Below are 26,094 nucleotides of genomic sequence, written 5' to 3' on the forward strand. Positions count from 1 at the left end.
CAATAAGGATTCTTATATACAGAGAAAAGAGAGCATATAGGGAGTTAGGAGAAATAGGAAGAGAACACGGTCTATTAAATACCATAACAGTGAGTTATATCTTACTTCATCTAACAGTAATATCTCATTGTCATTCCAAGTTTGACCTGAAGGATGCCATTGAATAATACAAGTTCATTTTTCTTTACCCTATTTATCTGTACCCTATTACTTGCCCAGTTTACTGATATTCATTTGTTAGAGAAACAGATCAACCAAAGATAAATAAATATAGGAAAAGTATAGGTAGACAATGAGAATACTAAACAATGTGAACAATGGATATGTCGGATGTTCAATTCAATAGGTATGCAGATGATTATGTTCATTCTTTTAATTGGATGGTTATTTCTTTTGATTCGATTTACTCATACACAGTTAACAATGGCTGGATGTTCAATTCACTAGGTGTGCAGATGGTTATTTTAATGTTAAGGTTTAGGAGGTAATTTGAGGAGTGGAGTATTTTTTACTTTATTGGGTCAATTCTAGAAACCATTGTTCACATTGTTTACAAAAGTCATTGTCTACCTAGCAAAACCCATAAATATATACTTAACCATTTTGACAGATAAGTTGCCTCTGCAAAACGAATAGATAGAATTCAACTGATTTTTTTTTTTAAGCACACTTTTGAAAGTCAGTTTCAAAAACACCAAAGATGATGAAAGAAACAGTTATATAATGTGAAAGAGAAGTATAAACAGCAAGAGAGACGAATTTACCCAACAAGCCAATGGAATATTGCACCATCGTAACTTCCACTGACAAAGTACTCTTCATGGAACGGATGCCACGCCAAAGCTTCAAACAGGAGGAAAATATAGAAGTAAGTTTGATTTTTTTCATTTTTACATCATCCTACTCCCTATCAATGCTACAACACCTAGAAGCTTAACAAACCACATTAGCCACAGAATCAGCAATTTAGATGAAGTTGTGTAAGAGAATTTTTTTCACTTTTTTTTGGGGTGGTTTTTTGGGGGGGGTGAGGGGGGTTGATGTAATGAAATATATTCATGCGTATGAGATTAATTTTCATATTTAAGGGACTGTTTGTGATTTAAGTCACGCAAAAAGATGTGATCCACAAATAGTCATCATTTAGCAACCATCAGTTGCTATACTGATAAATGAAATAAAAAATTCTAGATCACATTTCACCAATCCCTATAAAATAAAATTTGCTGCCGAGTAACCGCTGCTAAAAGAGAAACACATACCAGTTACATCCTTCCGATGTCCACGGAAAGATTCAAGCTCCTTCATAGCCCTTATGTCATAAAGCTGCAAATACAGAGGATAAAATGATTAAAAAAAGGGAGATCAATACGCAAAGAAACCTCCAACATTAATCCCCAAAACATTAGATATTTAACAATTAGTGGCAAGTAAACACCTAATTAATTTAAAAAATAGTTACCAACCTTTATTATTTGATCTTTTGAGGCTGTCAGCACCCAGTTGCCATTTTGATTCCATTTGACACAGAGTACAGTACTTTTATGGCCGTGACTGCATCACACAAGAATGAATAACAAACATGGACAAGCATTTGGAAATTGGAACCTTGGATATCAGTAAACACTTTTACACTCACAATGAGCAAAGCTCTCTTCCTGTTTTAGCATCCCAGAGTTTTACAAGCTGGTCCTTGCCACCTGTATTTGGAATACCAAATGGGAATGGGATTCACCATTCATTCGCATTAATGAATATCATAATCTCAAGAAAATTTATAAGGGATATATTTAAAACACCTGATACTAATAGAGACTTTGTAGGATGCCAGTCAACACTCTTAACATCCCAACCATGGCCTGCCTGAGTTCAAATGCCACATGACCAACTTAGGTTAGTTCATTAAAAAGAGAACAAAAATTACACGAGCTTCGCTAACTGATTATCATAACGAAACATGCATACCACACCTTGACTAGGTCCATCAAATTTATTTATAAAATGGAAAAATACTAAAGTAATAATTGAGCGATAGGAATAATTGATTGAATTGTAATCCTTTACAACAGCATTATCAAGTTTACAGAACTAACGTAACTGATGTGGATAAATGAAAATTTCACCCCATACATATCATTCAGCATTTTCAACTTTAAAAAGATTTAATTGATACATATCACAACTGACGTACAATAATACCCTTGATGGGGATTCACTGAGACATATGGTAAACTGAGTTTTGTAGCAAAGTACAAAATTGAATTTTCTTTTTAAATAACGGTGACATCTTATGGTATAAAAATATTCGAAATAACCTCTCTTTTATTTACAACCAAAGCACATTACCAGTTAAAGAACGCTCTTCTTGACATCTTGCAAAATCCCATACTTTAACTGTGGTATCATCAGAGCACGAACAGAACTTTAAATCTGTTCTACAGAAACTGTATAAAAGAGTTATTGCAGCTTTTTTCATCAAACTACTAAAATCTTCGTATCTCTCCCCAAAAAGAACATGCATTTTACCTTAAGTCACGGACTGATTCCTTATGGGCAGATTTGTTGGCTTTGACATTATTCATGTTGTTCTGCCAATATCTAGAAAAGTACCCAGACATAATCAGATCAGATTCATTTTTTAGAAAACATAAATAAATACAAAACAATGCTTAGCAACAACCACACAACATAATAAAGTATGTATCTACTTTATTGCACCGCCATCATCACCCGAGACCATCCAGTTGTCATTGTGACTCCAAACCATGGATCTAATTGCTTGGTCGTGAGCCTGCAAATATTCCATAATCCACCTTGAGTTATTCAATTATGAAGCTAATGATGTTTAAAACAATAATATGGCAACTGACAACAATACTTAAGGCTTTGTACCTGAAGAATCATTTCAAAATTAAAAGACTGTCCATTCCAGAGGGTAAATTCACCAGTCTGAGAACCTGTGATAAGACGCCGACCCGTTGGAGTCCACTTTGCAAGATTTAAAGAAAAAACATAAAGAAAAAGCGTAATCAGTCAAATCCAATGAAAAGGCATAAACAGAAATTTAAAATTTGGTTTACTAAACTCATTGCTAATGAAATACTAGAGACAAAGGTCCAGCTTAAACCCAATCATGACACCACATTTTTTCCAATAGCAACAAAATAACAAGAAAACGTAGAACTCATATATACATAGAGATAACAAACATTCAAATGCAAAGGTTAAGATATTTCGTACAATTAAATAATCCAAGAACCACTTTACCCATTAACACAACCTTCATCCAACAAAGTTGGGTTACCTGATCCTAAAATCACTAGAGGATCACAACTAAATTTTCAATCTACAATTTTCTGATGGCCAGACAAGACCACAACGGAACTATTTATGGAGAAAAATATCTATACTAATCAAAATGGATCCAGCATATCTCTAAATTGACTGTACACAATGTATAATTAAGGTGTGGTTATACTAACATGCATATGAGCCTCGATACTTGCACCCAAATGAATAACAAATGAAGCAAATCCATCTTTACCTAGTCACTAAAAAGGTCTTAAAACTACATGATGTAACTCAACTTCCATTAGATGCTAGATGATTGAGTGCTTGTTTGGGTGTCATTATCTTGATTAAAAAATATCTTTTTTCAATAAAAAATATCTTTTTTTTATTTTTTAGCGTGTTTGGCAAATTTCTAATAATAAAAATAAAAGTACTAAAAAAAAAAACTTTTTCGAGAAGCTACAATTTACATCTTTTTTTAAAAGATCTTTTTTCCTTTAAAAAAAAAAAAAGATGTTTTTTACATAATAAATAAACAAAACAGTACTTTTATATTGTTATGCCCAAACATAATTGATAAATAAAAAGATCTTTTTGCATGAGATATCCAAACATAAAATTACTTTTACTTTTCTATAAGATCTTTTTAAAAAAGATAACTCGAAAAAAGATCTTTTCTTAGAAGCTCACCCAAACAAACCCTGAGTATAGGTGTCCTGTTGACACTCACTGCACTATATAACTGCACATAGAAGTTGACATTTAGTGACATTTGTTACTTAAACCTGTAATAAACTCAATCACTGAGACTGAAATACCCATTCTGTAGCTTGACCTCTCCAGTCTCCCCTATGTATTCTTCTGTACACTCATTCTCAACCAAAAACATAATAATAAGAATTACATTCTGATTCATTCACAAATTCTCAAGATTATCTTAGCTCTATTACAGACAACGGAAACTTGTGTCACATCAAAGAATAAATTTCAATATGAATTTTACATCATTTCAACTTAGAAAAATGTAAAATCTGCAGCAAACTTTTGGGATTGGTATACTGTTGCAAATAAAGAAAACGCTACTATGCCACAGATACATTTCCCTAATATAACAAAACCCAAGTCAAATGAGCAACAACTATTGCTTAGAGATGTTAGAGAAAACTGAGCAGCAAAACATAGTGTCGTATTTCTGTAAATGAAAATACTCATATGAAATCAAACCAAAGAAATATTTGATGTCAACTTACCACAACCCTGTTAATTGGACATCGATTTTTATTTAAAGAGGTATGAACAAACTTGGCAGCAAAGCTGGTAGATGGATTGTCCGGGTACCCAGCAGCTGGCAACATCTACATTAGAAATAGTAGCACTATGATTTGAGTGAAACAGGTAGATCATTATTAATTGCTTATATAGTTAAAATTATAATTGTTACAAACACATGGATAATAGCAAGCAAACAAAATACAGATAAAAAAAGAATCACAAAAGTTAAAAAACGAAAAAGCTCACTGACATCAATTGCTGCGGCCGGGGTAGGTTGCAATACCGTCCTATCCCTCGAATCCCTCTGCCACATTCGAACCTACAGGTACAATTACATTGCTCACAAATTTCCAAGACAGACATAAATAATAATCCAGCAAGGAGATGAACAGATAAAATCATGCCATACAATGCACCTACCAACATGAACAGATAAAATCAACACCTTGAAAAAATAAGCATTACCTGCATATACCGCACGACGGTGCTTGTGTAATCAACTGCTTTCCGTTGAGTAAGCTTTCTTATCCTTTTTGCACCGTGACTATCGCCATGACCTGCAATAGTTAATTTGCACAATAAATCAGAGTAAGCCATCAAAATCTAGACAAAATTCATAAAATAAATAGCATACATTTTATTAATTAATTATATTAACGTAATTATATTATAGTTATAATTATAACAATAAGCAGCAACATTAGCAAAGAAAGTTGCAGAGAATACCGTCGTAGTGAGGAGGAGGGCCTCCGGGAGCGGGGTGGTGAAATTCAGTGGAGGAACCAGCAGAAGGCTGACGCATCATCTGCGGAGGAGGCGGCGGTCCATGGTGGAAATCAGGACCTGGCTGCTGCTGCTGCTGCGGCGGCGGCGGCGGCGGAGGCTGTTGGTGGTGGAAATGCGGCGGTTGTTGAGGCTGAGGCTGAGGCTGAGGCTGCTGGTGGTGGTGGTGACGAGGGTCGTTGTACATCATCGTGAATACTGGGGAAAAATGGAGGAGAGAGAAGAATGGAATTGAGTGTTGCCGAGCGGGGAAGAGCAAAAACCCTAAACCCCCAAATTTTATTTTATTTATTTCTCTGTTTTTTATTTCTCAGTTGCTCATGGAGCCGGGGTGGGAAGTGGGAACGAAGAAGAAGTGTACAACTTGAAATTAAAACGACGTCGTTTAAGTTTGCTCGCATTCTCTATCTCTCCTTGAATGTGTAATTGAGATTATTGCAAAAAATTCATTTATTTACTACTTATGACATTTTTTTATAATATTTATTTTCAATAATTGTTTAACAATGTCTATAAAGCAAACAAAACATGTAACTACTAACTAGAACTCTATAATAAGGATTTGGGTTATATATTGAAGATGAAAAAAGGTTGACATGTTATGATAATGGGTTAATTTTAAATTATAAGTAAATGGTCAAAATGGTTCTTGAAATATCACACGATTTTTAATTTAGTTTTCGGAAGATTTTTTTTAATTAAATTCGTATCCGAAAGTCAGTCAGTTAGTTTTTTTCGTCAATTCTCTTGCTAACGCTGTTAACAAAAATTGACATAACACATTACAGATACACGTTAGCATATAAAACAATGTTGTTTTAATTGTGTGAGCAGCCATCATCAAAACGGTACCATATAGAATAAGTAGGAAGTCAAAACACTTAACTCTTCATACTTCAAACACACTTGTATTCACTTTCAGTCAAAAAGCCTCCTATTCTTTGTTGCTCTCTGAACCCAGCAACCAAGCTTCGTAGAAGACGATCGAGGATTCCGAAGTACGATCATACAGCGGGTGTTGTGTGTCTTCTTCGACGACGATAGGTTCTTGTTTCGAAAACAAGATATAAAAGAAGGCAGCATTGTCGGCGCTACTGCAATGTATGAAAAACTTTTTTTAACCTATATCCTATATTTGATTGTAAAAGAGAGACTGAAATTCAGCTAGTTGAATTTTACTTGAATGAAATATTGTTCGATTTTGTTCGATTTTGTCCTAGTGTTATTTGTGCTCTAGTGATTTGGTTTGCAATGGAACATGTGTTTGTTTTTTCCATATTGATAGTAATGTGTTTGTTGTGGTGAATAACTTCTTGTTGAATGTATTTAGGCTCGATTTTATAGATGGTTTATGGTTTAGTGTTGTTATTTTTGGAATTTGGTTAGAGTTTATGACCGTAATCACCGGAGGTGAACATGCATTAGGCTACGTTTTTAAAAACCAAATTAATAGAATATATTATTTTCAATTATGAATTTTATGAATGTGAAATTATGAATGTGAATGCTAATTTTATGAATTTGAAATTATGTTTACAAATACCTCAATTTTTTTCCAATTACCTATATTGGTCTGCTTGCTAGGAATAAAATCATGCATTGTCACGAGATAAAAAATGGTGATAAAAAATTATTCATTTTCTAAGTAGCATGAAAAACAACCAGTCCCTGTCCTGCTTCCAATTAAGCCTAAACCAGGAAGGCCAATAACAAAGAGGAGAAAAGACAAGAATGAAGGCCCTTCCGACACAAGGTCAAAGATGAAGAGAAAATACAATCCCATCAAGTACATGTTTTACAGTGAAGTTGGTCATAACAAGAGAACTTGTAAAAAGAAGAAACATATGGAGGCTGAGAAACAAGCAAGGCGGATGTAGCTGCAACTTGCAGTTGTTCCTACTGCTGCCCCTAGTTCTGAGCCACCCGCAGTCGAACAGAACGCTCCAATTGAACTTGTGCTTAGCCAGATAGATGCCTACCCATAAACACAACACACACAAAACTCACAACAGGTTGCATTTGTAACTTGAAAAAATTAAATGTTGTTATTTGTATTTGTAACTGAAATTGTTTTTTGAATGTTGGGTGAAAATTCTTGCTAAAATTATGCAGGAAACGGTTGCAAAGTCAACAAAACTGAAAGTTGTCAAGGGAAGAGCTAGAGGAAATACTTCTCCCCAAGTTGTTGCAACATTAACAGCTTCTCTTTCTGCTGAAACCATTAGGGGAATTAGCTCTGTCATTGCCAAGAGACTTACAACATACTTTCTATTCAAATTTGACTTCTGCTTTCAAACTCCCCATTTTCCATGCAATATTTACTTTTCACTCATCATGATTGCTCTCTACTTCTGCATCAGTTTCTGCATCTCCATTTCTTCCATCATATTCATCTTCATCAACCCACTTGAAGAAGTTGCGATGATTGTCCTTCTACAGAAATTTAAAGAATCTTATAATTGAAAACCCCACAACTAGTAAGAATATTGAAGATAAAGGAACAATCTACCTGAGTTCTCTAAAGTTCTAGATTTCTTAATCAACGTCTTCAGCTCACAATGACATATAAGGCCTTCATTCTTCCTCTTCCTTCACATAAACGAGCTATACTCATAGCTACCAACTGAGTGACAAGAGACCCCTCCACGACAACCTTCGTTTCCACCACCTATCATGTCGACAACCTCCAATATTGGTCTTTGAACCTCACCAACTGAACTCTAACAAAAGGAGACATATATGCACTATGATGGGATTAGGGTGTGTTGGCAGACAACTGGAATGCATGAGGTGTGCTGACATGGATCCTAGCGTGCCACGTCAGCTTCTGTTAGCAGCGTTAGCAAAGAAAGTCACAGAATGACTAATGTGACTAAGTGAAAATCTTTTGGGTATGAATTTAATTTAAAAAAATTCAAGGACTAAATTAGAGATCGCATGATCTTTCAAAAACTATTTTAACTATTTACTCGCTAAATGAATAAAAATGTATCACGAAATATAAGATAAAAATAAATGTATGCATTAGTAAAAGAGATTCATAAAAACACCAAACAAAAAAATATACGAATAGAAAAACTAATGAAAATTTATGATATTTTGGAGTGAACCTAAAATTATAATTAGAAAAACTAATATCAAACTTAGATTATTTTATAGTAACATATTTTTTTGTAGTGTTTGATTAGCGTGGCTCAAACACAAACTTTTAGGTAGTATTTATTTTTAAAGATTAGAAGTAAGACTGCAAGATTGAGATTTTATATTGTATTTAATGGTATCAGAATATAAAATTTTAATTTTTTTAATATTTTAAGAAAGTGGAGACAAAAAGAATTAATATTTTTGAGATTGTAAATTGAAACTTTAATAGCTTTTAAAAAATATTCACATTTAACTTTTTCAAATTCTAAATCCATTCTTTAATTTTTATATTTATCTTAAATAAAATATAGTACTTAGATATAACTCAATTCAATATATTTTACACTAAATATAATATAAAAATTTAATTTAATTTCAGTTTTTGCCTTACAATTTCACTCAGTTATTCTTCTAAATATAGTTATAAAAGACACAAATATTTCACTATGTTTCGTGATGATGCAGAAAATATAATAATCTAAATCAAATATTGATATTACTCTTTATACTATAATCACTATTTGAGAGCCATTACTGGCATTTTGTTTTTCAATTAATCTCCACGTACAAGTATTTTTTGTTATACAAGTTTTACAAGTCCTCGATATCCCTTGTTCCTAAAACGCAGTTTTGATGGCACGTATGTTTCACGCGCCTCCTTAACAAATTTTTTAATCAATCAATGCGCTAATATATACCTTTTTTTTCGAAAAAATTTTATTTCCTTTTTAAATTCCTTCTGTGTTTTCTTTTCTTCTCTCTTCGATCTTTTTCTTGCGTTTCTCTATATCTTTTCCTTCGCTGTTTACATAAGTTTCTCTCTATTCTCTTTTTTCGTTTTTCTTGTTTTCTATTGTTTCTGAAATCAAGTTCTGAAATCGTTTGAAGATAATGGATGATTCAACTTCAGATTGCCAGCTAAATCAGAACGAAGTGAATTTTGAATTTGAATCCAATGAAGTTCCGGATATGTGGTTTAATTCCAGTGAATAATTGAATCTGAATTTGAATCCAGTTAGTAGTTTATGATTGTATAGCTGAATAATGCGTGAACATTTCCTGTGAAATTTGCTATTCATTGTTCCTTATTTGAATTGAATCTAATATACTAGTTTCGATGAATTTTTTGCGGCATTTTATATAAGACGTTCGGGTGTAAATCTTAAATATTTTGATGTATTTTAGGAAAGTTTGGGTGTATTTACATTTTATGACTTTTCGTCTCACTGAGGGTGAATTATCTTATTGCTTTAGTTTTTGTTTATTGATGATTCATGAGTCTGATTTTTATTATTTTTTATGATGATTTTATAATTGTATTTGCATTCTATAATTTATGCTTGTTTTAATATGGTCTGTTTTGGGTGTATTTTGTAGTAAATCTGTGGTGTTGATGAGCAATTTGTACCCAAAGTTAGGATGACTTTTAACACCCTTGAAGATGCTGCAAACTTCTACCAGGATTATGTGAAGGCGGCAGGTTTTTCTACAAGAGTTCGGAGTACAAATAAAAAGAAAAACGAAATTAAGAATTAATTAATTACGTGTAGCAAAGAGATAAAATGGAAATCGAAAATATCTCCGATCGAGAAGACAAATCCTTCAGCTGGACTCATAAGTGAAGACAAGTCTTAATTTATAAAGTTGAATTCTTTTGATTGCAAGACACTTTATGGGACAATAAAGGAAGACATTACTACAATTTTTGTACTATTTAAGGTGCTATTGACTTTATCTTTAGTGCTGGCCGTCATTGTTTGAGATAATTCAATTTCATTGAAATATAAAAGGTGTATGCTATTGTGTCTGTTATTATAGTTAAAATAACGTTTTTTAAGTAATAAGAGCATCTCTAATACTTAATTTTAGTTTAATTTTATTTTAACTCTTAAAAAATTCACATAAATATTTATAGAATTATATATCATAAAAATTAATTTAAAATTTAATGTGAAATTCATATAAAAATATATATGAATTTAATTTTAATAATTATTTTTAAGTAATGTTAAAATTGTTTAGTTTTGATAACTATTATAACTACAAGTATCATAAATTTCACACAAAAAATGGATTGAATGAGAATTGCTGATTAATTAAATGTATTATTGCTCTCAACATGAGTAAGACTCTGTCATTATGCTAATCATCTTATTAACAACATTATTAATTTATTTTAAATTCAAAACAACAATTTTAATGTGACTTAGTTGATAATATTTTAAGAATTATAGTTATGTATTAAATAGTTATGTAAACACATTATTTTTATTGTACGATCGTATAAAATATTAATTTTTTTACAGAAATAACGTTATGTTTGCTGAATATGACAATTTTGAATCAGGTTTTGATACATCCAAACTAATAAATTGGGTTACAAAATTTGATTTATAGACTATTAATGTGATGACAAATATGAATTTCATAAATTCTGAAGAATGGCTTCATCACAACTCTTCATTTTAGATGGAATATTTTTAATAGTTTCAACCCCATTTTAGATAAAATATGACTCTTTATTATTTTATTATTTAATTAGATTATTAGGGAATTAAGTTTGGAAATACTTTCTTGTTCAGAATTGAGATTACTCATTTTTAAAAAATTATTAACTTTAAAAATTAATTCTATTAATATTTATTCATATGTTCTCGGTCTTAATATTAGTCTGGCTTCCTTTAAACTTTTAGTTACTTTATTTCTTAAATAATTATATATCTGTTTATCTAATTATACTTTTTATTTTCATATTTTAAATGAAATTAAAAAATGTGTTATTAATTTATTAATACAAAATATTTAATATATTTTATATAAATAAAAAAAACATTAAAATATTTAATTTTTTGAATTTTGTAAGGATAAATTATCTGAAAAAAAAAATACAAATAAAATGAGAAAGAGGATATTTTTATACGAAAAATAGGGAAAAAAACGATTTCAAAATAAAACCCAACGTTAGAAATAATTTTGAATAAAAAAAATTGTAGGAATAATTTTAATTTTCACTTAAAATTATAGAAATCAAAATTGTAATTCACCCTTTATTTATAGCATTCTTTACATTTTTTAATGTACTTGTATCTTACTTGTCCATGTCAACATCTTGAGCCATAAACATACTTAAAATTAGAGAAAAGACATGTACCTAAAATTTATAAGTAGCCAACATATTTTAAGTATGTTATATATTATCAGTCATATATTATCAAATAAATAAAAGAAAATAAATTTTATATTCTCTATTCAAAATTAAAGTCATAATTGTTTGTAAAAAAATTTAGACAAAAGTAGTTTTTATATTTTCAAAAATCAATAATTATTCAAATATTTGAAGAAGTAAGACATGAATTACTTGTAATCCTTTCATTCATTATTGCCAAATCAATTGAAAAATAAATCCATCAATACAAAAGAAATTAAATAGACATTTGGCAAATTCAATTCTGGATGGAAGAGATTTGCAATAGACAATAGTTTGAATGTAGGGGACATTTGTGTTTTTGAGCTCACCAATCCCAAAGACCTTTATTTTAAGGTATCCATTGGTCGAATTGAAGAGGAACTTCCGCTATCACAAGGTAATTATTCTAGTTGGTATTTCAGTGAAAGAGTCCCAAATTGTTCTGCATTGTAATTAAATTAAATTAGTTTAAATGGAATTTTAATTAATTATTTTTTTAAATTAATTCCAATCCAAATAGATCCATTTTAAAATTTTATTCCATTAAATTTTTTCTTAAAACTATTGTTAACTTTCTTTGAACATCTCCCATTTTTTAACACACAATTTCTGATCTTTCAAATTTTAATTTATTTAAAAAATATTTTAAACACAGTAATTTAATTTAATTCTATAATTTTATTAATTTATTTTAAATATTAAAATTCAATTCAATTCTATAATGTCCACTTATTCTTTTTTCTTTTCTTTCGTTATCCTTTCTCTTTTTCTCTCTTCTTTACTGGCAGCTATGGCCATGTCATCAACTACCACAGCATCCGCCACCATGTTATTATCAAGTTTCATGTCAAATGCAGATGGAATCATGAACCCAAACCTCCTAGTAATAAGAGCTATTTTTCCATCGAAGAGAATGAATTCATTAACTCCAATATTAAGTTGTGTTCTGCAAACCAAATTAGCATTTTCAGCAGACTCCAGAACCACAACTACATCGACAGCAGCAAAAAATTTGTCCATAATGACCAGGAAAGTATAAAACCATGAATGGAAATGCCCAACACTAATGGCAATAAACTTCACTCCAAATAAAAAACATCCATATAACAACGGATAAATACAATCCATAACATTCTCCCTCAGTGATTGAGTATAGTAACTATAAGAATAACAATCATATCAACCAAGAAAAAAAGAGAACCATTTATCCACATTAATCCTAACCAAGACAACCAATAGTCATATTAATCCTTTCTAGCTATTAATGTATCTGAAACCCCTCTACCTTCAACAAACCGAAATCATTGACGACGCCGTTTTCGTTGTTGCTTATGCTGCTGCTGGTGGTGCTGCTAGGGTTTGGAATTGAATCCACGACGATTGGAGAGGGAGAGGGGAGGACAGAAGAGGAAGCGGAAGAAGTAGAGGGAGCGATAATCGGCGACGACGGCGGCACGTGGTGGATGGCGGTGGTGGCGCCACCGATGTGAAACTTTCGAAGGAGGTGCTTCATTTTGGGCATGGGTGTGGATCGGGATCAGGATGAGGATCATGAACCACGCAGGCGCAGAGTACGATAGACAATTAATTTAATTAGGTTGGTTGGTTTGGGTTTGTGTACAAATTTTTAAGTTTGAGGAAGAAGAACAGAAATCACCACCACTTAAATTAACCGCTCACAGTTTCTCTCTCTCACACACACAAACCCAATTCATTCATTCATTCCCTCCAATGCCTACTCTTATTCACGTGTTTATAAGAAGCAACGTGTTCCTTCAATTCATTACGTTTTTTCCTCTTTTTTCTCTGTTTTAGAAAGTGGAAAAGTGATAGTAAGAGGGCTGGAAAGGGGTGGAGTGGATTAGGAATTTTTTGATCATTTTTAAATAGTTAAAGTATAATGTTGGTCTTTATATTTTTATTAAAATTGTAAATTAGTCTATACTACTAAACACCCAACTCACATGTTTAGAATAGCGAATATGCTAAAAAATATTCCATTAAATCAAATGGTGTTTGAACGGTAAAGATTCAATTACAAATTTTAATTTTTTTCAGGAATTTAATTATAGACTTTTAAACTATAGGAACTAATTTACAATTTTATTGAAAGTGTAGAGACTAACTGTATAATTTAACCTTATTATTATAATATATGAAAAGAGTTCCATAAAAGTCATTAGCTTACTTAGAATCATGTCAGATGAAAATTAATATTAAACCACCATGACCCAAAAATAAAAAACTTAACATTAAACTTAAGAAGAACTACTAAAACTACTAAAAGTTGCTAGTTTTCAAAAACTTTTTCTTAAAATATTAGTTTATAAATAAATTAAAAAAAAGTCACACAATTCTTTTTTTATTTTTGAATTATACAAAAAAAGCTCTTTTTGTTATATATTATATAGAATTGGTTATCAATTTTTTTCATCAATTAAAAAGTACATATGCCATATTTTTTTTTTAAATAATTATATTAATTAAAATTAAATTCACATTTTAGCTAATTAATATTTTTTTATCTTAGCTAATTAATATTGTTATTGGTATTAAAAGTTTTTTTTTTTGGACAAAGGCCATTAAGGCCCGAGCTACCCAAAAGAACAACACAGCCCAATCCCAGCCCAACCTAAATATCCTAATTCATTCAATCTGTCCAATTCCAACCCAACCTAAAAATCCTAATTCATTCAATCTATTTTGAAGCGCACACACATCTTCCTATCTTTTTCCTTCAAATGATGCAGCACCAACTATGAGGATTCATTGGATTGTGAAGCTGATTGATGTCCTTCTTCTGTACCCCTTAAAGTTGCTAGAAGCAATGAGAAGCTCTTGCAAAATCTCGACTCCCTGCGCTTCAAATTGGATCCCTCCTATGTCTATGAAGTTAAGCCCTGCAGAGTTGTGATTCCTCCTTGATGATTTTTATTATAGCCTGAGGAGGGTTGGAGAGTTGAAGCTCCAATTAGTTTGTAGGTTGCATGTGTAAGTCATTTTTGCTACTTCATGAGCCAGTGAATTTTCTTGTCTTGGGATTCATGTAAAACCATTGCCTGTGTATCAATGTTGCATTTTATCCAATCCTTGGGTGGTGGATGCCAGACTGCATTGAATTTGAGCTCTGGCGAGGTGGACGGCAACCTCTTCGAACTCGAATCCCCTGAATCAACGGACACAGTGCTCGACCGCCATCTTCTGCACTTGACCGCCACCTAAGCTGCTTGATCGATCGTTTACATGGCTCCTGCACCTTTCATGGGATCCTTGCTGCTCGGCGATACCCGACTCACTTCTGAAATCCTGTTTTCACGCCAAAACCTGGGCCATCCTCTTTTTGGACTGAGTCACTCTGGGTAACACTTAGAGCTTTTGCCTCAGATCACAAATGCTCTGGCTAAGAGACGTTTCTTTCTTTTTTTTTTGTATTATCAATGAAATATGAGAACAGGTGATGTTTCTATATAGCTCGTCTCTTCACATATCTTGCTCATTCTATTGCTTCTTACTTTCATTGTGCATAATACGCAGAATTTCTAATGGTGGTTGCATGCTCCAATTTGAATGAAGGTTCCCTAATTCTGCTTCTCTGGCCACTTTATGTGCAAGAAGTTTTCCTTCTCTGGGAGTCCAAGTTATGCCCCTACCAGGTAATTGTTCCAATAACAACTGAATGTCCTGAATAATTGCCCATGCTTCACCAATTGGACTCTTGGATTTGATTGCTTGTATGATTTTTAGATTATCTGATTCAACGAGAACTTTTCCCATGAACAAATTATTTGCAATGATTATAGCTTGTCTGATTGCTAGAGCTTCTGCTACTGTGACTGAGTTTGCTTGAATTAATCCTGTGAAACCTAATAAAATCTTTCCTCTATTATCTCTGTACACCACTCCTATAGCTCCTTTGCCTGTATTCTTTTTGAAAGAAGCATCCACATTTGCCTTGATCCAATCCGCAGGGGGTGGCCTCCAACGAACCTCTCTCGTTCCTTTTTGAACCTGTCTTTCTTTTAAATTTATCTTCTTTTCCGCTATTCTCCAAAACAGATTTTCCATTAGTTTAGCCCTCTTTATAGTCCAGCTAGGATTAATTTCTTGCTGCTGGTACACTTTCTGATTTCTAGTCTTCCATATCTCCCACACCAGAAATCCTATTTTACTGATTCTTCTATTTTCCTCCTCCCCCCTACTGATTTGATTTTTTGTATGATAGTCATAAACCAGTCTCCAAACTCAGTAACTGTTTCTATTGTTGGAATACACTGACAATCAGCTCCGAACCATGCAGCCCTTGTCCACTCACATAGCAATAATGCATGCTCTGTTGTCTCCACCTCTTTATTACAAATCTGGCATATAGGACTCCCAGCAATTCTCTTCTTGAACAAATTTGAATTTACAGGCACGATATCATGGGCTGCCTTCCACAAAAATGATTTGATTTTAGCGGAAATTTCCATTTTCCAAATTTCTTTCCATAACTCCCTCCTAGCATCGCTTTGTGGATGGGTTTCCATGATCTCGAGATTGAAATTCTCCTTTTGCTGCGAAATAACCTGTCTTTATAGTATATATACCATCATCTCTTGCAGGCCAGTATAAATTATCCTCCTTATTCACAAAACTAATTGGGGTTCTAATAATAGCATCACAAATTTCTGGCGAAAACATGCTTCTGATTTTGCTCTCATTCCAACCCCTTCCCTCTTCAATGAGCTCTTCAACTTTCTGACTATCTTGTCTACCATTCCCCAACACCTTACCTACTTCAGCTATCCAATTATCCCTCCATATATTAATTTTTGACCCATTTCCAACACTCCACTTTCCTTTCCTCCTTAGCAATTCTCGTCCATGCAGAATACTTTTCCATATCCACGAAGAATTCTTCCCAACTTGCGCCTCCCAGAAACTGCCCTTTGGGTAATAGACAGCTTGTAGAATTTTTACCCAAATTGCATCTGGATTCTTCAAAGCTCTCCATGCTTGTTTTGCAAGATGCGCTATATTCTGCATTTCTAAGTCTTTGAAGCCCAATCCCCCTTCGATCTTGCTCTTTGTTATTATATTCCAATTCTTCCAATGAATACCTCTCTCCTTTCCGGATGTCGCCCACCAAAATCGCGCTACTTTTGAATTAATTCTCCTGCAGAACTGCTTGGGAAATTTTATCACATTCATAGCGTAAGATGGTATGGCTTGCACAACTGCTTTAATCAGAATTTCCTTGCCAGCTTGGTTCAGTAACCTCTCTTTCCATCCTTCAATCTTGTTCAAAATTCTCTCTTCTATCCACGACAAAGCCCGATTTAGAGATCTTCCCCAAATTGCAGGTAGTCCTAAATATTTTCCTGGGGATTCCCACGATGACATATTTAGTATTTCTTCAATGCATACTCTTGTTTGTATTGAGACTTGATGTCCAAAGGTAATACCAGATTTATCTAAATTTATTCTTTGCCCCGAGGCCTCTGTATATTCGTTAAGGACTGTTATTATCTGATAAGCCTCTTCTTCTTTTGCTTTGGCAAAAATAATGCAATCATCTGCAAATAAAAGATGTGTAATTGTTGGGGCTGTAGGGGCAATTCTTAGGCCTGAAATTCTATCTTCTTTTTGTGCTTCCTCCATTAATATAGTGAACACTTCCGCTACAAGAATAAAAAGATAGGGCGAAAGCGGATCTCCCTGTCGTAATCCTCTTTGTGGTTTCACTTTCCTTGATAGATCCCCATTGATTTTGAACTGGTAGTTGGCACTTTTAACACACTCCATCACTAATCTTACCCACCGTTCATGAAACCCGAAAGCTGTGATGACCCGTTCCAAGAAGTCCCACTCCACCCTATCATATGCTTTGTTCATATCTAATTTAACCGCCATATCTTGAGATCCATTTCTACCTTTTTTGTTGAGGCTATGATATATTTCCTGCACAATGACTAAATTATCTTGAATGAGACGCCCTCCCACAAATGCACTCTGTATCGGTGATATTATTTTCTCCATTATTCCCTTAAGTCTTAACACTATGACCCTTGCCAATATTTTGTAAATAAAATTACAACAGCTAATGGGTCTTAGTTGGTTAAGACTTTCAGGGTTCTTGGTTTTGGGTATTAATACAACTATAGTTTCCCCAATACACTCCGGTATGTATCCATTTTTGAAGAAACTTCTCACTGCTTCACACACTTCCTTGCTAATGACATCCCAATACTTATGATAAAACAATCCATTCAAACCATTAGGTCCAGGTGCTTCGAGACTTCCCATACTGAATACTGCCTTTTTAACTTCTTCATCTGAAACTTCCATCAGCAGCTCGTTATTCATCTCTTCTGTAACCCTCTTAGGGATTTTTCTAATGGTGCTATCAAAATTCTGTCTTCTTGTTGAAGTGAACAAATTCGTGAACTGATTAACAATGTGTTCCATTATTTCTTCCTTGCTATTCAACCATTGTCCTGAAGCATCCTTCAATTTTTGAATACTATTTCTATCTCTTCTCTGAATGGTGGTTGCATGGAAGAAAGAGGTGTTTTTGTCCCCTAGCCTCAGCCATTTTACCCTTGCTCTTTGTCCCCAATACTTCTCTTCTTGGCTCCACAAATTAACCAATTTCTCCTTTATATTCTGCATCTGCTCTTGTTTTTCTTCTGAAAAATCAGAGGCTTGTAATTTTTTAAGTTCCTCCTTCAAACAATGAATTTCTTTGTCTGCCCGTTTGAAGGTAGTTTTACTCCATTTTCTTAACTCATCCTTACAACTCTTGATTTTATTAATTAATCTCCCCCATTCACAGCCATTAGGTTCTCGTTTACTCCATCCCCTTCTCACTACATTCTCACAATCTTCGTGGTCTACCCAAAAAGCTTCAAACTTAAAACTCCTTCTAACATTATGCACAGGGTTCAAATCTAAAATTAGAGGACTATGATCTGAACTAGTAGCAGGCATTGACGAAAGATAGGCATGTGGATACATCATCCTCCACTGCCAATTGCCCAAAGCCCTATCTATTCTTTCCCTTGTCACAAATCCATTTCTTGGATTGCTAAACCATGTGAACCCTCCTCCTTTCAATTCCAAATCTATGAGAGCATTTGAATCTACAAAATTTCTGAATTCTCTGACCTGGTTTTGCGGCTTCGGATGCAGTCCCACCTTCTCCTCTTGACTCAAAACGTCATTAAAGTCTCCTATGAAGAGCTGAGGTTCACCTTCACTTCTGCAACTAACCGTGATCTCCCTCCATTGCTGTTGTCTTTTTTTAAAATTAGGATTACCATATACAAAATTGCATAACCACATATTTCCTTTTTTATCCATAATTCGAGCTTTAATATAGTTATCACACCAAAAATAAATATCAACCTTATATATTGCATTCCAAAACAAACATAGACCGCCGGACAGACCCCGGGGTTCTACACAAAAGGCATTTTCAAAATGAAGTCTCTTCTTAATTCTACTTACAGTCTTTTCTTTTGCTCTTGTTTCAATTAAAAAGATTATTGTCGGCTTAATCTGTTTACATAGACTATGTAGTTCCGAAACTGTCGCAGGAGCCGCTAACCCGCGACAGTTCCAACTTATGATGCTCATGGTTGAGTTGGGGGCATGATTAGGCCCGCCTCCTCGGCCTTCGTATCTTCTGTTGCTTCTTCATTGCCATGCTCTTCTCGCATTCGTTGCCCTTTCCATGAAATTGTTTGGACCATTTTGTTCTTCTTACTTGTTCCCCGAATCTGTGTCAAGTATTTCGCTTCTTCAGTAATGTCCTCTAATTGTACCTGTACCTCTTCCTCTCTTTTTCTCTTCAGTCTTAAGCTATGAACAATCCTCTGAATCAAGTCAATCTCATACTCATATGTTACTGTCGTTGCATGGTTGCTGTACTTTTCTTCCTCCTCTTCTTCATCTGCAAGTTCAACAATGTAACTCCGTCCATCTTCAGTTCTGTGAATTTGCTTTTCCTTTTTTTCTGGCATTTTTTCTTGGCTCCATTGTGCTCGGATCTTCTCAATTTGGTGTCGCTCCTGATTGCCTCCAATTTCTCCTCTGTCTAAATCCAATTCCTGCTCATTCTCGCTCTTTTTTGTTTTCCTGATTGCCCTTTTCTCATTACTTAATTGAAAATTGTTCTTGGTTGAATTTTGGTGCACATCAGCCCTCTTGAATACTAATGCTTCGTCATTTCTCCCAGGCCCATCTGTACTTTGTTGGTTCTTGTGAAAGATCTCCTCAACTTGTTCATTTCTGTCTATGTGATCCGTCTCCTGCATTATTGAAGTCTTTTGCTTATGGATCCCTTGTATGGGCTTTACTCCATCCCTTTTCTGTTGTAAAGTGTTAAGTGGGCCATTCAAAGCTGGCCCAATTTCTATATCACTAGGCCCTTTCTCCACATTTAAAAGGTTCCTACTCCCATCCATCTCTTCTCCTACAATCCCATCATATCTATCATTATCTTTTTTCGTTTCTTCTTCCAAGTGCTGAGTATCACCATTTTCGAGAAATTGGGTATCTTTTTTCTCACTCATTCCTTCTACTTCCATCTGCTGCTCTTGCTGATAAAATGGGGCCTCCTCCACTTGTACAAATCCTATTTGTTGTGAGAACCTTCTAGTAGCATGTAGTCCTGTCCCTATACCCTTAGCTCTGGCTCTATCTACCTTCTCCTGACCTGCCTCTCTTTCTCTTCTATCTCTTTCCCATACCCACTCGCTATTCTCTGTGTCTTCACCACGCGCCACCGATGAACTTCCTTTTGAACTGTTATTACCACCACCCTTTTTTCTGATTCCCACCTTTTCAGCTACTGCAGTAATAGACCTAAGCCCCGGAACTGAAAGGTCTGGCCCATATTTTGGTAAACCTGAATTTTCACTATCCATTGCTAACACCTCTCTGCATCCTCTTTTATCATGCCCAATCCTTCCACAATTATAACAATAATCACATAACCTTTCATATTTAAAGGATGCCCTTGAATAGCTACCATCACTTCTCCTAAACCAAAATCCTGTCTTCAATGGCTCCAAAGCATTCACCTCTACTCTAACCCTCAAAAACTTCCTAAGCAAATTTCCATCAACATATGGATCTTCTACTTCCAACACTCTGCCCAATGAGGCCCCAATCTTCTCTGCAATATTCTTGTTTAGCTTTTCCAAAGGCAAAGCATGAACTTGAATCCAAATAGCAAGGGGATTATAACTTATCTCTTCAAAGGAAAGCTCTGGCCTCCACCACTGCAAGCTGAGCATATGCCCGTCCACCCTCCATGGACCTTCTTCATAACACTTCATAGCATCCTCTTCATTTTTAAAATTGAACAAATATGAGTTTGTGCCCATATTTGAGATGATCAATCCTTGAGGCTCACCCCACATCCTCTTTATTGTTTTTTCAACAGTAATCTTGTTTACATTTTTCTCTGTCAAAAGCCTTCCAACTAGCTTCTTTGTTATTTGAAACTCACCGGCATGATGGTCTTCATCTAGGTGAAGAACTTCTCCTCTTAAAATAGCCATGAGCTTGAAGTACTTCCTAGCAAAGAGGAGACTTGGTCTCTAGCTATCTAGAGAATATGCTCTCCTTGCGAGAGAAAAGAAAGACCCGTGTACATGCCTTCATTTCTATTGGTATTAAAAGTTTAAAACTCGTTTTTTATTTTTCTTGCACGACCGGAGGACCCATTAAGAAATTTTTTTTTCATAGTCAAAGACTAACTTATATACAAAGAAAAATGCAACATGAATGAGTTCTCTTTTTCAGAGCCAGTGAAACCACCATCTTTCTAGCTCGCGACAGCTGGCCAAATTGCTTCCCCAACATAAAGACAAAATAGTAGACGTGTTGCAAGAAGAGTTATTTTACCTTTTATCACCTTTTTCATTTCCTATTTTTAGCTACACCAAACCCTATAACCTATTTTCACCGCAGCCTCCCACCACTGCCTTCTTTGAAACGCCGTCCACCGTCACCGGTCAAGAAACTGCAGTGCGCCACCTCGCTCAGAACGGAGACAATGTTCCGTCGCTGCTCCACGCTGCACTACTGCCTCTCCTCCATGCCGCACCATTGTTTCTCTTCCACGCCGCACCGCTGCATCTCCATCTCCCCTGAAGCCGGCGAAGTGTCGTCCCTACCTCCGCCACTGCTCCCCACAGCGACACCGTGCCTCTGTTCCCAACCGCCGCGCGTTCCAATCGTTAGTTCCCACTCCCTCGTTTCATCCGAATTCACCTATTACATTTTATCTCAGAAATTAAACCCTAATTCGTGCCTTCTCCATTTCTACTCAGTTCACTCCACTGCCGCCGCGCCGTCTTCGCTCTACTGCTGCCGCGCCGTCTTCGCTCTACTGCTGCCGCGCCGTCGTCACTCCACTACCGCCGCGCCGTCGTCACTCAACTATTTCCGCGTCCGTCGTCTCTCCGTCACACTCGCGTCGCCATCGCACCGTCACACTCGCGTCGCCGTCGCTCCCTCACACTCGCATCGCGGTTGCGCCGTCACACTCGCGTCTCCGTCGCTCTGTCCTTCAGTTACTCTCTCTCTCTTTCTCTTTGCTCAGCTTCATTCTTCAACTCTAAAACCTTCATTGATGATTGACCTAAAACTCATTAATTTCAGAATTCCGTGCCATCTTTCAAACTTCTCGGATGAACCACAACTGAGTTCAACTTCTCATTGTTGCATTATGAAGAGGCTCTTCTGCTGATTTGGTATGTGGATTTTTTTCATCGAAGCTCTTTTTGTTGCAAATTGTTCTTTATTTTGTGGTTACTGAAATATATAATGCAACAATTCAGAAGGTCTGTTGTTATTTTGTGCAGGCGAACCAGGAGACAGTTCAGAAGGTCTGTGACATAGTCAAGAAGCAATTGGCACTGCCAGAGGGTTCAAGTGTCACTGGAGAGTCCAAGTTTGCTGCCCTTGGAGCTGATTCTCTTTACACAGTACTTTCACATTTTCTTAAACTTCATCTCTGAATTTATAATAATCGCCATTCTTGATTGTATCTTTCATCTATGCATGTCTTTGTTGAAAATTTTATATGTTATCAGTCCTTTTCATGGTACTCTCTCTCATTATGGAGGGATGAGAGATTCTTTAAAATGAGTAACCAGTGATGGATTGATTGAGAATAAGAGGGGTTTTTGAGTTCTTTAAAATGAGTGAAGACAGCTTGTTCAAAACAGCATCAACAAAGGAAGAGAGATAAGCTCTACCCCCAAGTTTTGCAGCCATGATTGAGACTCAAGTTCAGGAGATGATGAGATCAGAGCAAAGAAAAGAAAGAAAGAAAAGTTTAGGATTAATATATTTTTATAACATAAGCAATAAGCAATACAATCAACAATTCAGCCCCTCGTAAAAACTTATATGTGATTCCTTTTTTCTTTTTTAATTTCTGCTTCATTCTATAAGGTTTCAATTTGAGATTGGCAATCTTGAAATAATAATAAGGAATTGTTTATTTCAAAGATTTATCATTTTATTGGTCATGAAAATAATCATAATGTAATATATTAGAACAGTTTAATGTAGATATAATATTAATGATTGACTTATAGAATAAACTAAAAATGTGCTATGTGGCAATTATTTTAATTAGTTAGGAGAAGTACTTTAATTTTTTTATCCATTAAAATTAATATAATGTATAAAAAATATTAAATCAGTTATTCAATTGCTGTTAGTTATGGTGTTAGAAGATCAAGATATTTTATGCAGATCCTTGTCCAGAGATGTTTATGTAAAAGGAGTCATTTTTTGTTTTTTCAGGATTGAAGTTTTGCAATTGAATATGGCCAATGTGCTTTTGGAGAAAGGGATTGATTTGAATGCAGAGGATGAAGAAGGGTATGCTAATATCATGCACAAATACATGAAAAATTCATAGAGAAGCTTTTGTGCTGATGTGGCAGAGGTTTTGGTGAAGAAAGGTGCTGATGTTGAAGCCAGGAGTATGAAGGTATCACTGCTTTTGTGCTAATGTGGTTTGTCCATAAGAGTGAACTCGTTCCGTTGCCCTTTTTGTACTTCACCTCCTAACTTGATAGTACATCAAACATAAACTTGGTTTGCTGAAGATAAATATTTTGGATCTAATCTTTGCTGTTCAATCAGGCTTTTTTTCACAATTTAGTTCCACTTCTCTGTTTCAGGTTCAATCTTTCTTTCCAAGAAAGCATTTATATTTCATGATTTTTCCAAGAATTTTTACTGCTACTTTTTGTTTATTCCTGATAATAGAGATTGAAGATTTTTCCCTTCATGATTTGTGGATGTGATGCATTCAAAAGATGAGGCATTGGTTTCTTTCATGTTAGATTGTTATCTAGTAACTCATATTTTTGGATATGCTTATATAATCATTGATGTGTTCTGGTGCAGGTCAATTCTGTCGGTGCTAAGGTGTTAGAATTTATAGCTGATTTTGGAAAGCCTACTGCACTGCTTCCTTAAGCTATTGTTGCTTGTGTTCCAACAAAAGTTCACATTGATGGAGCAGGTGAAACAGAATTCAAGATATCTCCAACTGAAATTACAGATGCTATAAAAGCAGGATTGGATCAGCCTATAATGCCAGAGCCTGAGGTTTTCAACCCCTCTTCAAATCGACTTCTTGACTCTGATTTCACACTTGGTAGTATTTGGTTTTCCCCCAGTGACTTGTAACTAGTCTACGTAACTGCGTATTTGATATTTGGTTATGCTCAATGTGGTTATGTCACAATAATAGCTTTTACCTAAGAGTGGTGGCTTTATCATAACTTTTTGCATTCCGTATATATTTCTATTTTGACATGACTCACAAGAAAGCTGCATGTGTCCTCATTAAACAAGCAATTTTATCCTTTGTTATTCTCATCTATCTTGTTGCTTCTTGCGACTCTTGGTAAGTTTGTTAACGTTTTCTTTAACTAATTATTTTGATTCTTTCTTTTGAACTTTGTTGCCAAGGTACAAGGGCTCTAGGATGATGATAGACCATTATTGTTAGCATCTTGGATTTTTTTCATGTTTAACATTTGATTTGGAAGATGTCGTGATTATATTTCTCTTTCTGATTATTTTGAATTTAAATTTAAAAGGTTTATCAATGATCTGATAAAAATGTAGAAATTTCCCATTATTTTTTCAATCCTTCTACAGGTATTTAAAAAGGATAATTTTGACATAATTGATGGTCAAAAGTAGATATATGTGAACTTCTCAGTAAATTTGAATAATGAATACATCCAATATTTAGTGCAGGGACAGTCGAGCAGCTTGCCTGTGTTTTTCCTGCTCATCTCGGTTGTTCATTTCTGTGTTTTTCACTGTTGATATAAGATTGTTGCTTTATTCCGACAAAGTGACACCATGCTTTGGTTAAATAACCAGGATGAAGAACATGAAAACAAAGGAAAAGATGAGAGCTGTGAAGCTGCTGAAAGCCGTGCATCTGAAAGGGAAGATGCAACTGACGAGGTAATGGTTAGTTTCTGGTTCTTTTTTCTTCTGCAAAAAAACCTTGAATATATGAGTTATTAAGAAGGGTCACTTCTCCTAAATTCTAACACTCCCTACTAAAAATTTCCTAAATTCTCTAACATTACCTGCTAAAAACAAAAGAAAATTTTGATTAAACTGACAAATACTTTTTTTTTAAGTTAGAAAATTATGGTTAAAACACAAGTTTATTATTAATTTTTGAAATTATCAAGTTTATATTTTAGTTTATTTTGTTGTCAAAGTTTATTAGAAGATTCGATTTAATTCTGATTTATTTAGTAGTATTTATAAGAATTTTAAATTTAAATCAAATATGATCTAATTTAATGAGATCAAATTTGATTTTAAATTAGTTATCAAATGTTTAAGATTTTAATATTTAAATATTATTTAATGTTTGAATATCTTCCATCTTTAATATACATGACATAACGTAAGTGACCTTCTTATTACGTTACGATGATAGATTTTAGTGGATAACCAATCTCTTATTGAATTATAAAAAAATATGTATTTTAATTCTTTTGGTTTTGCGTTGGAGAGGAGAGAAGTGCGATTGAATCTCTTGAACGCTTCATTTGTATGTTTGGCAACCTGAATGTACAAGTGATTCTACTCTTCAACCCACTTTTACCAAAACCTGCAAATTCTTGCTTTTGCGTTTACCTTTTTGCGTTTGACTCAAAATTTTCTATGTACCACTTGTTTCCTTCATTATTCATATATTTATTATTTGTTTTATAATATATTTTCTTCAATACTAATGCGTATTGTTATCTTTTATAAAACTCTTATTATTTTCTCTTTATATAAATTTTTTAACTGGTATTGTTATTTTTTTTATGGAATATTTCTTTTTGTATTATGATTCTTTTAATCCTATTAGAGTAAAG

General features: G+C 34.2%; 2 protein-coding genes across 3 annotated transcripts in view; one reads left to right on the top strand and one right to left on the bottom strand.

Moving 5' to 3' along the window:
• Nucleotides 1–5,687, bottom strand: part of LOC107471806 (flowering time control protein FY) — a 9,466-nt gene extending 3,779 nt beyond the window's left edge. For both annotated transcript variants that reach the window (XM_016091299.3, XM_016091298.3), the window contains exons 1-13: nt 5,290–5,687; nt 5,029–5,120; nt 4,814–4,882; nt 4,542–4,646; nt 2,893–2,988; nt 2,709–2,791; nt 2,527–2,598; nt 2,347–2,444; nt 1,800–1,859; nt 1,640–1,700; nt 1,467–1,554; nt 1,263–1,326; nt 765–843 (exon numbers count right to left, since the gene is read on the bottom strand). In XM_016091299.3, coding sequence (XP_015946785.1) covers nt 765–843; nt 1,263–1,326; nt 1,467–1,554; nt 1,640–1,700; nt 1,800–1,859; nt 2,347–2,444; nt 2,527–2,598; nt 2,709–2,791; nt 2,893–2,988; nt 4,542–4,646; nt 4,814–4,882; nt 5,029–5,120; nt 5,290–5,536 — 1,214 coding nt within the window. In that variant the 5' untranslated portion in view covers nt 5,537–5,687. The remainder of the gene's footprint in view (nt 1–764; nt 844–1,262; nt 1,327–1,466; nt 1,555–1,639; nt 1,701–1,799; nt 1,860–2,346; nt 2,445–2,526; nt 2,599–2,708; nt 2,792–2,892; nt 2,989–4,541; nt 4,647–4,813; nt 4,883–5,028; nt 5,121–5,289) is intronic.
• Nucleotides 5,688–14,322: 8,635 nt separating this feature from the next.
• The window catches only part of LOC107471653 (probable pectinesterase 29), a 24,986-nt gene continuing 13,214 nt past the window's right edge, over nt 14,323–26,094 (top strand). Inside the window, exons 1-7 of the mRNA XM_052255741.1 lie at nt 14,323–15,131; nt 15,212–15,330; nt 22,331–22,422; nt 22,534–22,656; nt 23,486–23,675; nt 24,098–24,301; nt 25,091–25,177. The gene's annotated coding sequence lies outside the window, so the exon portion shown is untranslated. The remainder of the gene's footprint in view (nt 15,132–15,211; nt 15,331–22,330; nt 22,423–22,533; nt 22,657–23,485; nt 23,676–24,097; nt 24,302–25,090; nt 25,178–26,094) is intronic.

The sequence above is a fragment of the Arachis duranensis genome, chromosome 10 (assembly GCF_000817695.3).
Source record: "Arachis duranensis cultivar V14167 chromosome 10, aradu.V14167.gnm2.J7QH, whole genome shotgun sequence".
NCBI lineage: Eukaryota > Viridiplantae > Streptophyta > Magnoliopsida > Fabales > Fabaceae > Arachis > Arachis duranensis.